Source organism: Parambassis ranga, chromosome 13 (assembly GCF_900634625.1).
Source record: "Parambassis ranga chromosome 13, fParRan2.1, whole genome shotgun sequence".
NCBI classification, from domain to species: Eukaryota; Metazoa; Chordata; class Actinopteri; family Ambassidae; genus Parambassis; species Parambassis ranga.
In genome coordinates, this window is record NC_041033.1 from 159,389 (window position 1) to 174,776 (window position 15,388).

At 45.6% G+C, this 15,388-nt stretch overlaps 1 protein-coding gene across 2 annotated transcripts in view; it reads right to left on the reverse strand.

Annotated features, from left to right (window-relative positions):
- The window catches only part of ngef (neuronal guanine nucleotide exchange factor), a 51,421-nt gene that overhangs the window by 29,545 nt on the left and 6,488 nt on the right, over positions 1-15,388 (reverse strand). For both annotated transcript variants that reach the window (XM_028418734.1, XM_028418733.1), the window contains exons 2-4: positions 8,748-8,850; positions 1,652-1,960; positions 489-553 (exon numbers count right to left, since the gene is read on the reverse strand). In XM_028418734.1, coding sequence (XP_028274535.1) covers positions 489-553; positions 1,652-1,960; positions 8,748-8,850 — 477 coding nt within the window. The remainder of the gene's footprint in view (positions 1-488; positions 554-1,651; positions 1,961-8,747; positions 8,851-15,388) is intronic.

Below are 15,388 nucleotides of genomic sequence, written 5' to 3' on the forward strand. Positions count from 1 at the left end.
CACAGTAATATTTAGATGTTTGATCTTTAGTACAATCCAAATCCCAGCTATATATTAATTTGTTACACAATCAATTTTCGTAACATATCTGACAGAAATACACTACTTTGCTAATTTTTAATAGTTAAAAGATGTTTGGATTTATTTAAGCAACATGTAAGCAAGCAAAAAGAAGCAAAAAATGATCAACAAAGTTGAAATCAGGAGTACTTGACGGAGTCATCTTGGGTAAGATTTGACCAATTGCATCACATAACCAGACTGCCAACACAACTATTACTATTGTTACTATTAGCCTAAACAGGGACTAAAGCTTGATGAAGAAGCCAGAGAGCTGGAGTTAATTTGATGCATGAAATGCATAATTGTTGTTTAAATACATTATTGTATACTAGTTATCTTAATACAGTATACATTAGGCCTATATACAATATATATGATGTTCAGCAAGTGGATGAAATATATGAAACAATCCCACACCAGCTCACCAATGTTCTTGACAATTTTAAGGCGTTGGGAGAATATCTGGGGATTTTCTTCATTGTTTGGCAAGCTGAAAAAAGGAAAAATAGAGTTAAATGTTTTGTATATTCACGTTTCACAGTGTGCAAATGCAATAATGAATTCTCATGCATCAAACTGGACATAGTTAATAGGTTCGTGTATGTCGTGGCCATTCGATTTCCACTTTGAAGTCAAAAAAAGAAAAACGGAAATGGAATCATTTTAAAACGGAAAACGGACATTGACTCGTTACCTGATTTTTGTTTTAATATTAGAAAACGTGAAATGGCAATTAAGATAACAGTCCATTTTTTATTCCTGATCCTTCTGTAGGTCATTTTAAATGATTAGACTGCTTGGCGGGGGCTCGGCCGTAGAAGAAGAAGGAATGGAAACGTAGACCGCAGAGGAAGAAGGAATCGTGAAGTCACGCTTACCTTCTGAGCCATGGGAGACAGAGATATTTTTTTTTCAGAGGTCCAAAGAGTCTGGCAGTCAGGGAGGACGGCATGAGTGTCGCTAAAATAAGAATTTTCCAAATGCCGTTTTTCTCAATATATTATAGTTTTGTACACAAGCAAGTTCATGCTAGGTTTAGCAGATGGACTGATTTCAGTCAGCCAGCCACGTCATTTAGAGTCTATAGTAGGCTGTAGCTGTTATGTGTTAATAGCCTCCTCTAGTGGCAGCTAATTGGAATTTCACCAAACAGTGTGCCAAGCAGTCAGTCATCCTTCCTATTACTTCTTCTTCTACGGTCTATGTTTCCATTCCTTCTTCTTCTACGGCCGAGCCCCCGCCAAGCAGTCTAATCATTTAAAAATGACCTACAGAAAGATCAGGAATGAAAAATGGACTGTTATCTTAATTGCCATTTCACAACAATTAAAACAAAAATCAGGTAACGAGTCAATGTAACAATGGTCGCAAAATACACGGACCTTAATACTAGGATAATTCATTATTTGTAGGAAAGATCAACCCTCTTCCTCTCTTGTCATTAGTAAATCATAGTAGTATTTTTTCTATTCCACATTTTAATACTGCCCATTAAAATTCAAAAAAAAAATCAACAACAAACCAATGTGGGTTAACAAAAAAGATCTCTATGCTTTACACCTCCGTATTTCAGGTCATTTAGGCTTACCTGGAGTTATTTTTATCCTTGTCTACTCCATCACTGTTGTGCTGGTTTAAGTACATGGTTCTCCCTCCAATACTCTGTACAGTGCAAGCTGCAGCAGTTTGCTCAGAAAGCTTATTTATGGTGTCTCTAGGAAAGCAGTGCGTCCGATATGTGATCGTGTTGGCTGCAAAATTCCTGTGTTGATTGTTCGATGCATCAGATATATCCACACTCCTCCCTCCTCCCACTCCTTCTCTTCTGTTCTCCACAGAATCCTTGGTATACAGAGCATGTCTGCTGTCGGCCTTACTATTGCTTGGCAACACAGCTCTGAAATAATCAAACATTGGTGAACACTGAGATTTGGAAGTAAAAAGGATCTTTGAAACTCACATATGCTTCAGGTATCTAATCTTTGAAAAAACAATGTATTTGTGTTGTCAAGTTGTAAGGTTTCCCTGAAAACCTTACAGCAGTGACATGCATAAATGTAAAAACTTCAAATATTAGGCTAAAAAAATACATCAGAATCAGAATCAGAAATTTCATGAGTTTCTTCACCAATAAATTCACTAATATTAGAAAACAGATCAACCATGATCTCTCTGTGGCCACCGAGGATACACAGCTACTTCTAGAAACAGATCCTAATCTAACTCTGGCTTCGTGCCCATAGACCTCCCTGAGCTGACCACCAGCATCAGTAAGTCTACTACATGTCTTTTAGACCCCATCCCATTGCAGCTCCTCAAGAATGTTATTCTTAGGAGACTCCATATTAGGCCAGATCAACCTCTCTTTTGCAACAGGATATTGTAACATGAAACATGTAACATTGCAATATGCAGGGTTTTGACCTCCTAGATGACCTTCAAAAAGTCATCAATCTTTCCCCAAAATTGTCCCCTATAAAAAATTTAAAGTTGACACTATCACCATGAGCGGGCATGGCCAAATGGTTCTGCAGCACCCCCTAGAATGTGAAAATATTCACCGTAACACTGACACAACATAAAAATCCGCCATTTTGCATTTTGCAATCCCTGCATTTGGACTCCTCCCAGGTGAATCCGATCGGGCTGAACATTGGTGCACTTAAGCCTATAAGGACCAAAAGTTATCAAAAACACAGCACTTTGCATGTGGTATGGCTGTGGCGCCAACACGAATTTGACCCTTCGCCAATGCACAGGAAATTGATGTATTTGTGGCTGTATCTCCCAGATACTTCATTCTATGTGGATGAAACTTTACAGTCATGCAGAACGTCCGATTCTGCACTGTGCCACCTGCTGGAGAGAGGACCGATCTTTTGTCTATGTGTATTTTTGAATTGAAACATTTTTACAGAAACAGAAACATTTTTATGTGCATTTAAACAAAAATAGGCACGTGCATACATTTGGGCACCCCAAAAAAATAATTCCATTAATATTTAGTTTTGCTGCAATAACAGCCTGTAGACACCTCCTATAGCCACAGACAGTTCCTAAAGTCCGGCAGGTGGTATTTTGGCCCATTCCTAAAACACCTCCAGTTCAGGCAGGTTTCTTGGCTTCTCTGCCTAGACATCCTGTTTCAAATCAATCCGTACATTTCCATTTCATGATGTTGAGGTCTGGGGACTGGGATGGCCATTCCAGAACATTGTACTTGTGCTTCTGCATGAATTTCTTGGTGGATTTTGGACAGTGCTTAGGATCATTGTCCTGCTGAAAATCCAACCTCGGCATAGGTAGAGAAGATTGAAGCAAGGCGTCTGGACTTGTAGAGTTTTCTAGAAGCCAGCCGGAAAAAGACGTGTTGGCCAAAGGACTCAACTTTGCCATCTCGCCAGAGCAGATTCCAGTGGTGGACCTCATCACAGCCACAGAGTCAGGCATCAAGAACAACAACCTGACAGACACAGAAGCTGAGCAACTCCGCTTGAAGGTCACAGCCACACTCTCCACTGCTAAAGCACCGCCATCCAACCTCTCCAGTGATGAAAGGAAGGCCCTGATTGCACTACAAATGGACCGGGACATCACCATCTTATCAGCAGACAAAGGAAGATGCACAGTGGTGCTCAACACACAGGACTACCACGCCAAAGTGACAGACCTCCTCAGTGACACAGCCACATATGAGACACTGAAGAGGGACCCCACCGGAAACTACAAGAAGAAACTAGTCAGCTACCTACAAAAACTGGAGAAGGACCAAATCATCAACCGCAAGCTCTACTTTCGACTGTATCCTGGGGAAGCCACTCCACGCCTGTATGGACTCCCCAAGATACACAAGGAAGGAGTCCCCCTCAGACCCATCATCAGCAGCACAAACTCAGTCACATACAACGTGGCTAAGCACTTGGCTGAACTCCTGACACCACTGGTAGGTGACACACCACATCACATCCACAACACTCAGGACTTTGTGAACAAGGTGGAGAAGATCCAAATGGACCCAGATAACACCATGGTCTCATTTGATGTCACCTCCTTGTTCACCTGCATCCCTACATCAGAAGCCACAGAGATGGTAAGGACGTGCCTCACACAAGACAGCACACTCAAGGAGAGAACCAACCTAACGCCAGACCACATCTGTGACCTGCTGGACCTCTGCCTGACCACCACTTATTTCCAGTACAATGGGAACTTTTACAGACAGAAGCACGGCTGTGCGATGGGATCACCTGTGTCTCCTATTGTGGCCAACATCTACATGGAAGAAGTGGAGAGGAGAGCCCTGAGTTCCTATCCTGGAACTACCCCCACCCACTGGTTTAGATATGTGGATGACATCTGGGTCAAAATCAAGACCAACGAAGTGGAACGGTTCACAGAACACATCAACGCAGTGGATAACAACATCAAGTTCACTCGCGAGGACACCAAGGACAACAATCTGGCCTTCTTGGACTGCACAGTACATATTGAGGAGGACAGGAGCCTCAATGTGTCCACCGGACCAGTACCTGTTGTTTGATTCACACCACCCACTGGAACACAAACTGGGAGTCATCAGGACCCTGTAGCACAGAGCACAAACTGTACCCACCAGCTCAGAGGGGAAGAAGAAGGAGCAACACCACATCAGGAAGGCCCTGCAAACATGTGGCTACCCGAAGTGGGCACTCATCAAAGCCACAAAAACAAGACCCCCCAACAACAAAAAGAAGGACAACACCAGGCGGAGAAAGAACATCTCCATTCCATATGTGTCAGGAGTATCAGAGAAACTCCGCAGGATCTTCAACAACCATGACATCCTGGTCCATTTCAAACCTATGACAACACTGAGACAGAGACTGGTTCACCCGAAGGATAAGATTCCCAGGGAGAAACACAGCAATGTGATATATGCAGTCCAGTGCAGTGAGGAATGCTCTGATCTGTACATTGGAGAAACTAAACAACCACTCCACAGAAGAATGGCTCAGCACAGGAGAGCCACCTCCTCAGCACAAGACTCAGCTGTTCACCTCCACCTCAAAGACAAAGGACACTCCTTTGAGGACAACAATGTTCACATTTTAGACAGGGAGGAAAGGTGGTATGAAAGAGGAGTCAAGGAAGCCATCTATGTTAAGCTGGAAAAACCTTCCCTTAACAGAGGTGGTGGCCTCAGACATCATCTTTCTACCACATACAATGCAGTGATTCCATCCATTCCCAGGAAGTTTGCACATACTCACAGTAAGAACAAAGGGCTGTCAACCAGTCCCCCTCCGGCAGTTTCATAGTCGTTAGCCAGTCGTTAGACACACCTGGCCCAGTCAGCCCGAACATCACAGGTAAGTATGGAAACATTTAGTGCTATTGTTTGTAAGTTTTTTAAGTTTTACCCAGACCCACCCACATAGGTCTGTAACCACATATAAACCATGTTTCCCCACCAAACAGTTAGAACTGATGAAGCTGCTTGGATGAGCAGCGAAACGTCTTCTAGAAAACTCTACAAGTCCAGACGCCTTGCTTCAATCTTCTCTACATATGATGACCTGGATGACTGAGAATCTTCATCAACATACAATGTTTGTAGTTACAAATACATTATTAATACAGTTGTGTTAATACAACTGTGCTGGATTGATGTGAGGTCAGACTCTGCATGGAGGTAGTGTCATGCTGCCAGCTGTGTTTCTATAATGAGCCTCAATCATGATGCCGGTGCTCTGACTCAGTTAGCTAACTAGTTAGCTACTGTCTGCTAACACAAATCCATCTATTAATGTCTGGTTAACATTAATCATAACATTAATCTACAGAAGGAATACTTACACAGTAAAAGTGGTGAATGCCTGCTTTTTATTAGCAGCCTCTCTGTTCACTTGATGCCCACAGCCTGCCTCATGAAACACAGACCTGTCCATAGCTGCTACTGTACTGAAAATGTAAATTAACTACACATTGTCCATTTAAATTTTAAGAAGATTTCTTTGATTATTTTAACCTGTTCAGATATCCTTTGCAATGGAAATCAATAATATATTTGGCGCGTTTTAATACCTTAAGTACATTTAAAAGTAAGTACTTTGTTGATTGTTGATGTAGCACTTCTACTTTTACTTGAGTACTGATATATTTTGCTGGTAATTTGTACTTCTACTTAAGTACCAAGCTTCAGTACTTCCTCCACCAATAGGCAGGTACCTTCCCAACACAGGATACAGCTGGAATCCACAGCAGTCAAATAATGCTCAAAAAATAAAGGGTACACTAAAATAACACATCTTAGATCTACATGAATGAAATATTCCAGTTGAAAATCTTCATTCATTACGTAGTGGAATACGTTTAGAACAGAATAACAACAAAAATTATCAATGTAACTCAAAATTATTAACCCATGGAGGTCTGGATTTGGAACTATACTCAAAATGAAAGTGGAAAATCACATTACAGGCTGGTCCAACCTGAGTGCAAATTTCTCAAGACAAGTCAAAATTAGGCTCAGCAGTGTGTGTGGCCTCCACGTGCCTGTATGACCTCCCTACAACACCTGGGCATGCTCCTGATGAGGTGGTGGATGTTGTCCTGAGGGATCTCCTCCCAGACCTGGATTAAAGCATCAGTTAACTCCTGGAGAGTCTGTGGTGCAGCGTGGCGTTGGTGGATGGAACAAGCCATGATGTCCCAAAAGGAACCCAGGGCCTACTGCACCAGCATATGGTCTCACAATGGGTCTGAGGATCTCATCCCAGTACCTAATGGCAGGGTACCACTGGCTAGCACAACGGCCCTCCAAAGAAATGCCTCCCCAGACCCACAACCAAACCGGTTATGCTAGAGGATGTTGAAGGCAGCAGAACTCCAGACTCTGTCACGTCTGTCACGTGCTAAGTGTGAACCTGCTCCCATCCATGAAGAGCACAGGGCGCTAATGGTGAATCTGCCAATCTTGGTGTTCCCTGGCAAATGCCAATCACCCTGCACGGTGTTGGGCTGTAAAAAAAAGCTCCACTTGTGGACATCGGGCCCTCATACCACCCTTATGGAGTCTGTTTCTGACAGTTTGAGCAGAAACATGCATATTAGTGGCCTGCTGGAGGTCATGTTGCAGAGCTCTGGCAGCGCTCCTCCTGTTCCTCCTTGCACAAAGGAGGACGTAGCGGCCCTGCTGCTGGGTTGTTGCCCGCTTACGGCCCCCTCCACGTCTCCTGGTGTCCTGGCATCTCCTCCATGCTCTGGACACTGTGCTGACAGACACAGCAAACCATTTTGCCACAGCTTGCATTAATGTGCCATCCTGGATGTGCCATCCTGGATGAGCTGAACTACCTGAGCAACTTCTTCATCCAGAAAGGATGAGAGCAGAGAAATGGCCTGTGGCCAGCACCTGCAGAACCTCTCCTTTATAGGGGTCTTGATAATTGCCTCTCATTTCCACCTGTTGTCTGTTCCATTTGCACAACAGCAGCTAACACAACACAATCAGTGTTGCTTCCTAACTGGACAGGCTGATTTCACAGAAGTGTGATTGACTTAGAGGTACATTGTGTTCTTTAAATGTTCCCTTTATTTTTTGAGCAGTGCACAACCTGAATCCAAAGTTAGCTAGTCAGGCTAATTTTACCCAGCTGCTAATCTGCTCAACATACGTATCTAAGACAATGGTTGCTAACTCATACTAAAAGTTGGAACACCAAGCACTTCGGGTGAATCAACAACAACACTGCACTGTGTTTAAGACAAGCCCTGTAGCTGGAGAGAATATAAATCAAGTTTGCTGCATTCAGTTAGCTTTAGTTGGTCTGACAAATCATGTAGTCTTTGATCCTTCATTAGGAGCAGTTGTTAAGTGTGAGGCCCATCATCATATCAACAACTGTCTGTTAGTGTGTACTCTTAATCTTTTCAAAATAGCATCTACATCTACCTTCAAGTATGTCATATGATTTTGTTTACAATATTAACCTTTGCAGAACACAAGGACACATGTCAAAGGCAGTCAGGATGAAATGAAACAGACCTATTTCAACAAAAGAATGGTTGAATGATGATGTGGTGATAAGTGGTGCAGGAGCCCCACAGGGCACTGTGCTTTCTCCATTCCTGTTCACCTTATACACCTCAGACTTTCAGTACAGCAGCATTGCAAGAGGAGGACACTGAACAAACTGTTATCTATCATGGATAACCCAGATCACTCCCTTTCCCCCTGTAGACCCCGTTCACACTGGGGAAATCAATCCAGCTAGAGCGGGATTTGGGTCGTATATATCCTGATTTTTTCTGAGTGTGAATACTGAGAATCTGGCTATATCCAGCTGGATTTCAATCCACCTCATGGAGGTGGATCTAGCCAGATTGGCTCAAATGTGGCTCAGGTTTGAACGCAAATGCAGATAACGAATCTAGCTAGCGCCGTCATTGTCATACAGATTGTTACAGGAAATATTTCCTGCCTCGTGCTGACTGTATATTACCTCATCTCTGTGTCATAGATAACACTGACTGAATACCACCTGAATCACAGCCAGTTGAAACACCCATTTGTTTTAACAAAGTGGAACATTGTAACCTTCATGAAGGTAGGAATTTATGTTAATGGGGTCTAAAAAGGTCATTAACAAAACAGCCCAAGCTTATACCTCTGATAATATGGATGTCTGTTCATGTATACTCACATTCTGGCCCTCGGCAGAATTGGTGATTTGTGGGGCAATGGTGAATTTGAAGAGACACCTGCTCTGTTGGATGGACTGTGGTCCAAGACAGAGGTGCTTAAATCTGTAGAGATTAAGTAAAGAGACAGTTATCATACAATAAAACATAAACATATAATAATAGTACAATTCCCAAGTTAAATTAATATGTAACTCATGAGTAATAGCTTATACAGTACACCACACATACATGCATATAAACATATACAGCTAAACATACTCCCTCTTGTGCAGTTGCAATGCAAAATAGTTACATTTCTCATATTTCCTATGTGGCTTATCATTGTTAATAACAATAACTCATCTCATAATCTCATCACAAACCTTTTTAAAGGAACACACCACCATTTTATTCACCATCTCCCTCAGAATAAATAAGTGAGCAAGCTTTTTTGTGTCAGTGCATGTATTATCTTGGTCTTGCAGTGCCACCACCCACTAGCTGTTTACCAGCATCTAGTAATGTATTGATTATTTATTATTATTGATATTTTCATATGATATTGTCTCACTTCATTTCTATGCTTGCTGGTGTTCTGCTTGCTTGTCTCTTTTGAAAAGCAGGCTAGTGTGTTGTTATATGCCATTTTAGTAGAACTGCATTACCCAGAATGCTGAGCAGGCTCAGAAGAAGGTCTAGAATTTGATGTTCAGGTGAATAAGGCAAGTAAAACAGCTGTTGAGAAAACCACCCAGACTGTGTGAGTGTGTCATATAATATGCTACATAACAGCTAGTTACAGTACATAGTATAATACACCAAAAGCCAGACATAGTGTTAAATTCGGCATTGGCCTAAAGACAGTCTAACAACAGCCTCTTTGCAAGACCAGTAAGATTGTCATTCTTTATTAATAAAGGAAAATAAGCACATTTCACCACTGTAGCTAGGCCATGTACTACAGGTCTACAAGAAGTGATAGTTTGAGTTCCTAGATCAATAAATTGTATATAGCTGTTAGAAAGAAAAGAGAAGATAAGATACAACTTTATTTATCCCAGAGGAAATTCTTTCTCCAGACATTACAGGTTAGGTTACACATTAAAATATAAGAGTGTAAATATCAAATTTCAAAATCTAAAATCAAGGCACAATGAGTGGTAAGCAACCATCAGGGCTGAAAAATGAGGCTAATGCAGAAAATGCTGGGGCTGGTTCCTCCCCTGCATGTGCCTGCATGTGTTTTACTTCCCCTGTGTTCCTGCCTTTTGTGATTGTTTGCCCCACCCTTATGTGTTTCACCCTTGTCTTGTTACCTTGTCTATTTATGTCCTGTGCTCCCCTTTGTCTATACCGGATTATCTTGTTATTTTATTATTTTATGTGAGTTACCATGTGTGTTCCTGCCATTTAGTATGTTTTAAGTTTTTCTATGTTTTGAGTTGTGTGTTTGCTCCTGTGTCTGTCCTCATCCATTCTGGGGTCAATGAAAGTTTCTGGGACCCTCACAAAACAGCTCCTGGTGCAGCTCTATCCACTGCCTGAACTTAGAGTTACAGATGGCTCAGATGGCCGCCTTCTCTGGCAGGTCACACACAGTTGTCCTCCCATCATTCTACACATGTTGGGTAACCACTCCCAAATGATCTTTCTTATTAATGACTCAGTTTAACTAGTAATTAGTAAGTAATTCTTGATTATCGTGGCAATGCAAACATGAATTAAAGCAGCGATGACGGGCCCTCGCACTCGTTGCGGTCTGAGAGAATCGTAGCCGTCAGCCCCCCTATTGTCTTGCGGAGTACACCGAAATACATATATGCAATGGACAGGTCCTCCGGCCAGTAGGTGGCGCAGTGACTGTAGCATATCAGCATATCAATCTGTGCAGAGGCATGACTGTAAAGTGTCATCCACATTGGATGAAGTATAAAGGGAGATACAGCCACAAAAACATGTATTTCCTGTGCGTTGGTGAAGGGTGAAGTTCATTGCGGTGCCACGGGCAGAGCATGTAATAAAGCGCAGCAGTTTTGCAAAGTTGTGGTGCTTAAGGGCTTAAGAGTGTGCTCACAAATTTCCAGCCTGATGGGAAAAGTCCTCGAAGTGGAGTTCAGAAAATTATGGCAGGTGCGAAACACAAAATGGCGCAGGGTTTTCAAAATGGCGGACTTCCGGTACGTTATAGAGGGCACCTCCTTAAGGGCAAGTCCACCAATCTTCAGCCATATCAAGCAATTCTACTAGGACGAGTTCGCAAAAGTGCAGGGTGAGTTAAATTGGAACATGGCGTGGTTTTTTTCAAAATGGCGGACTTCCTGTAAGTCGTGGGATTTTTCATCCAAGAGGCTTTTTTTCTTATCACGAGACGATACATCAGTGTACCAAGTTTCAGGTCTGTAGCACTTGCGGTGAATATTTTCACACTTTAGGGGGCGCTCTCTCGCACGTTTTGTGCTCGGGCCCTAATAATAATAATAATAAAAGCTTGCATTTCAATAGGGCTCTCGCACGTTTCGTGCTCGGGCCTAATTATAGACTGACTGGGCAACCGGTCGGGTTACATGCCATGCCACATTTCTATGTTCCCCTCCCTCCTCTGCCTCCTCCCAGACTGATAAGAGTACCAAGGGCTTCTCCAATTTGTAACCTGGCAGGGAGCTTGATCTGTCAGGGTTTCAGCTACTTTTTGGCCATTGCTTGTATTCTTGACCTTGCCTTAGCTCGAGCCCTTTTTGTACCTCAGCCTTGTGTTTTTTGTGTGTGACCCCAGTGTTTCCGACCATTCTTCTGTCTAGCCCTTTTGCACTGTTGCCGAATGTTTGCCTACCCATGTACCGACCACTGCTTGTATTAAAGGACTTGGTTTGGAACTCTACACCTGCCTCTTGTTGCTTTTGCTGATGTCTACAGACACTTCATCAGAAACAATAGCTAGCAAGCAGGCCTGGATAGACAGATATGTGGGTGCCACCTGTGTTTATCTTCTTCATCGCACCTTTTTTTTTACATTATCACATTAGGAAAACATACATTTATTTAAAACTGCATATCCACCTTAAAGACAATTGGGAACCATTTGTGAAAACCAAATAACTCCTGAAGTCATGCACATAGCCGAACAGGTTATTTTTGTGCCATTGGATTCAGAACACTGGCTACAGTTAGGAGGTGTTAGCTTGCTGCAACTAAAAACAGCAACAATAGGATAAAAATGTAAAAGCCTTCTTAGAATTCAAAAAGACCACATTGAAAAAAATCAATCCGGCTAGAGCGGGATTCAGGCCGTATCTGGATATATCCAGGATAGTTTTTTCTGAACAATGCGAATCCTGTATCTGGATTGATTTCAATTCACCTCTCAGAGGTGGATCTAGCCGGATTGGCTTACATTTGGCTCAGGTCAGAACGCAAATGTGGCTAGCGAATTCGGCTAGCGACATGATACTTCTGGGTACATGGGGATACAGTGTCCAGGTTGCGTACAAAAGTTGTGTGTAAACAACCAGCAAACTACAACAGCTTTGCCCTAAGGTTTATTTTCAACAGGGCTACAAAGGAATAAAATTAAGAACGAACAACACGGGGCGCATGCATGCACACGGTACTAAGACGGTACTCTATGTCATGGTTTCAGCCAGGTCTTTTATTTTGTAGTTCATTTTCTGTTTGTATTAGTTCTAGTTTTACTAGTCACTTCCTGTTTTATTTTGAAACTCGATCTTCCCCCTGTGTTTCAGTTCTGTTTTCCTCATGTGTGCTCCCTTTCCCCACCTGTGATTACCTGCTCCGCCCTAATGTGCTTCACCTGTGTCCAATTGTCTTCCCGCCCTCCTGTGTATAAAGCCTGTGTGTTTCCTGCCCCTTGTTGCCAGTTCGTTTTGTGAGTCTTCCATGCGACACAGCCGTCCAAGTAGCCTTTCTGCTCTTGTGATTTTTCCCTACGTGTTCTCGAGTATGTTTTGGATTCTTGTGTTTTTTCCCTACGTGTTTTCGAGTGAGTTTTGGATTCTCTTGTGTGTGACTTGTTTTTTGGATTTGACTACTGCTTTTTTGCCTTTGCCTTTTGGATACCTCTGCCACGTTGACTGATCACCTGTGTACCGAACCCTGGCCTATATTAAAGGAACTGAGTTTGTTTTCACCTCCGGCTAAGTCTGCATTTGTGTCCCCCTGACATTACGAACTGGCCAGTAAAGGACGCAGCAGACATGCAAGAGGTCGGAGCGGCTGTTAAAAGCCGAAGCCTTCAGTGGGCACCGTTTAAAATGGTGTGCCTCTGGAGCCAGGTTTACCGGCTTAGGGAAACTGTCCAGGCCGAGTTAAACCTGTTGCACAACCTGCCCTCACCGCCCACAGAAGAGAAGGAGATGTGGCAGATGGTTAACCGCAGGGTTGTCCTGCTTCAGCAACTGGGGACATTATGGAACTGGAAAGAGCTATTGAAAGCTGGCATGGACCAAGCACTGAACACAGAGCCTTGGCTCCACGTCCATTATATAGGGCCGTTCCAGGAAATGGAGGAGTTCCCAGCGCCTGTGGCCTCCTTTCTGCCCTCCTGGTTTCCCAGTCTCCAGTTGACGCCGTTCTCCCCAGTGCCGCCTGAGGGCGGGCTCCCGATGACGTCGCCACTTCCGGTTCCGCCCGGACGCGGGCTCCCGACGACGTCGCCACTTCCGGTTCCGCCCGGAGGCGGGCTCCAGACGGCGTCGCTAATCCCGTCTCGGCCAGAGGGCGGGCTCCAGACGGCGTCACTCCTCCCGTCTCGGCCAGAGGGCGGGCTCCAGACATCGCCACCTGCCCCTGAAACCTCCAGTGCCCCCCGCAGAGGACTTCCTGCCAAGACTGGAGCGGCAGAGACACTGGAGGCCACCTGTCTGGATGCAGGGGGTGCATCCAGCCTTGATCTTGGAGGGCCATCTGTTCTGGGTCCACGCCCTGACCCAGAGGGACCCTCAGCCCCAGCGACTGATTCTGTCACTGGGGAACCCCCAACTCCAGTTTCTATTCCAAGTCCTGGTGGGGTTCCGTCCCCAAGTTCCAGCCCTCAGCCTGGTGGGGTTCCGTCCCCGGCTTCCTGTCCTGACCTTAGTGGTCCACCGCTCCCGAGTCCCTGTTCCGACCCCGGTGGTCCACCGCTCCCGAGTCCCTGTTCCGACCCCGGTGGTCCACCGTTCCGACCCCGGTGGTCCACCGCTCCCGAGTCCCTGTTCCGACCCCGGTGGTCCACCGCTCCCGAGTCCCTGTTCCGACCCCGGTGGTCCACCGCTCCCGAGTCCCTGTTCCGACCCCGGTGGTCCACCGCTCCCGAGCCCCAGTCCCGACGCCGATGGTCCTTCGCCTCTGGTCTTCAGTCCCGACGCCGGTGGTCCTCCCTCGGCTCTGGTTTCCTGTCCGGACCCCAGAGGGTCCTTGGCTCTGGTTTCCTGTCCGGACCCCGGAGGGTCCTTGGCTCTGGTTTCCTGTCCGGACCCCGGAGGGTTCCCTGCTCTGGTTTCCTGTCGGGACCCTGGTGGGCCCCCTGCTCTGGTTTCCTGTCGGGACCCCGGAGGGTCTTTTGCCTCGTCTTCGGCTCTGGCTTCCAGTCTGGACCCCGGAGGGTCTTCTGCCTCGTCTTCGGTTCTGGCTTCCAGTCTGGACCCCGGAGGGTCTTCTGCCTCGTCTTCGGTTCTGGCTTCCAGTCTGGACCCTGGAGGGTCTTCTGCTCCAGCGCCGGTCTCCAGTCCGGACCCTGGAGAGTCTTCTGTCTCGTCCTCGCCGGCGTTCTGCCCGGACCCTGGAGGGTCCGCAGCCTCGTCTCCGCCGACCTTCTGCCCTGACCCTGGTGGGTCAGCCTCATCGTCTCCGCCGACCTTCTGCCCTGACCCTGGTGGGTCAGCCTCATTGTCTCCGCTGACCGTCTGCCCTGAACCTGGTGGGTCAGCCCCATCGTCTTCGCCGGTCTTCTGCCCGGACCCAGGAGGGTCCGTCTCGCCTTCCTCGCCGGTCTTCTGCCCGGACCCAGGAGGGTCCGTCTCGCCTTCCTCGCCGGTCTTCAGCCCGGACCCAGGAGGGTCCGTCGTCTCATCCTCGCTGGTCTTCAGCCCGAACCCAGGAGGGGCTGTGTCTCTATCTCTGTTGTTCTTCCGCCCAGACCCTGGAGGGTCTGCAACCTCGTCTCTGGTGTTCCCTTGCCGTTTCTCTCGACCCTGGGAAATCTCGGCCTTCTCAGCCTCTGGCCTTGCTCTCTGAGCCCCCCCAGACTTTGTCATGCTGGGTCTCTACCCAGTTTTCTGAGTTTTTGTTTTCTGGACTCTTATTAGACTGATTTTTTTTTTTTGCTCCCTGTATTTTTGTTCAGACTGGTGGTTTCTAGTGGAACGTCTGGGAGCCGTTCCTTGAGGGGGGGGTACTGTCATGGTTTCAGCCAGGTCTTTTATTTTGTAGTTCATTTTCTGTTTGTATTAGTTCTAGTTTTACTAGTCACTTCCTGTTTTATTTTGAAACTCGATCTTCCCCCTGTGTTTCAGTTCTGTTTTCCTCATGTGTGCTCCCTTCCCCCACCTGTGATTACCTGCTCCGCCCTAATGTGCTTCACCTGTGTCCAATTGTCTTCCCGCCCTCCTGTGTATAAAGCCTGTGTGTTTCCTGCCCCTTGTTGCCAGTTCGTTTTGTGAGTCTT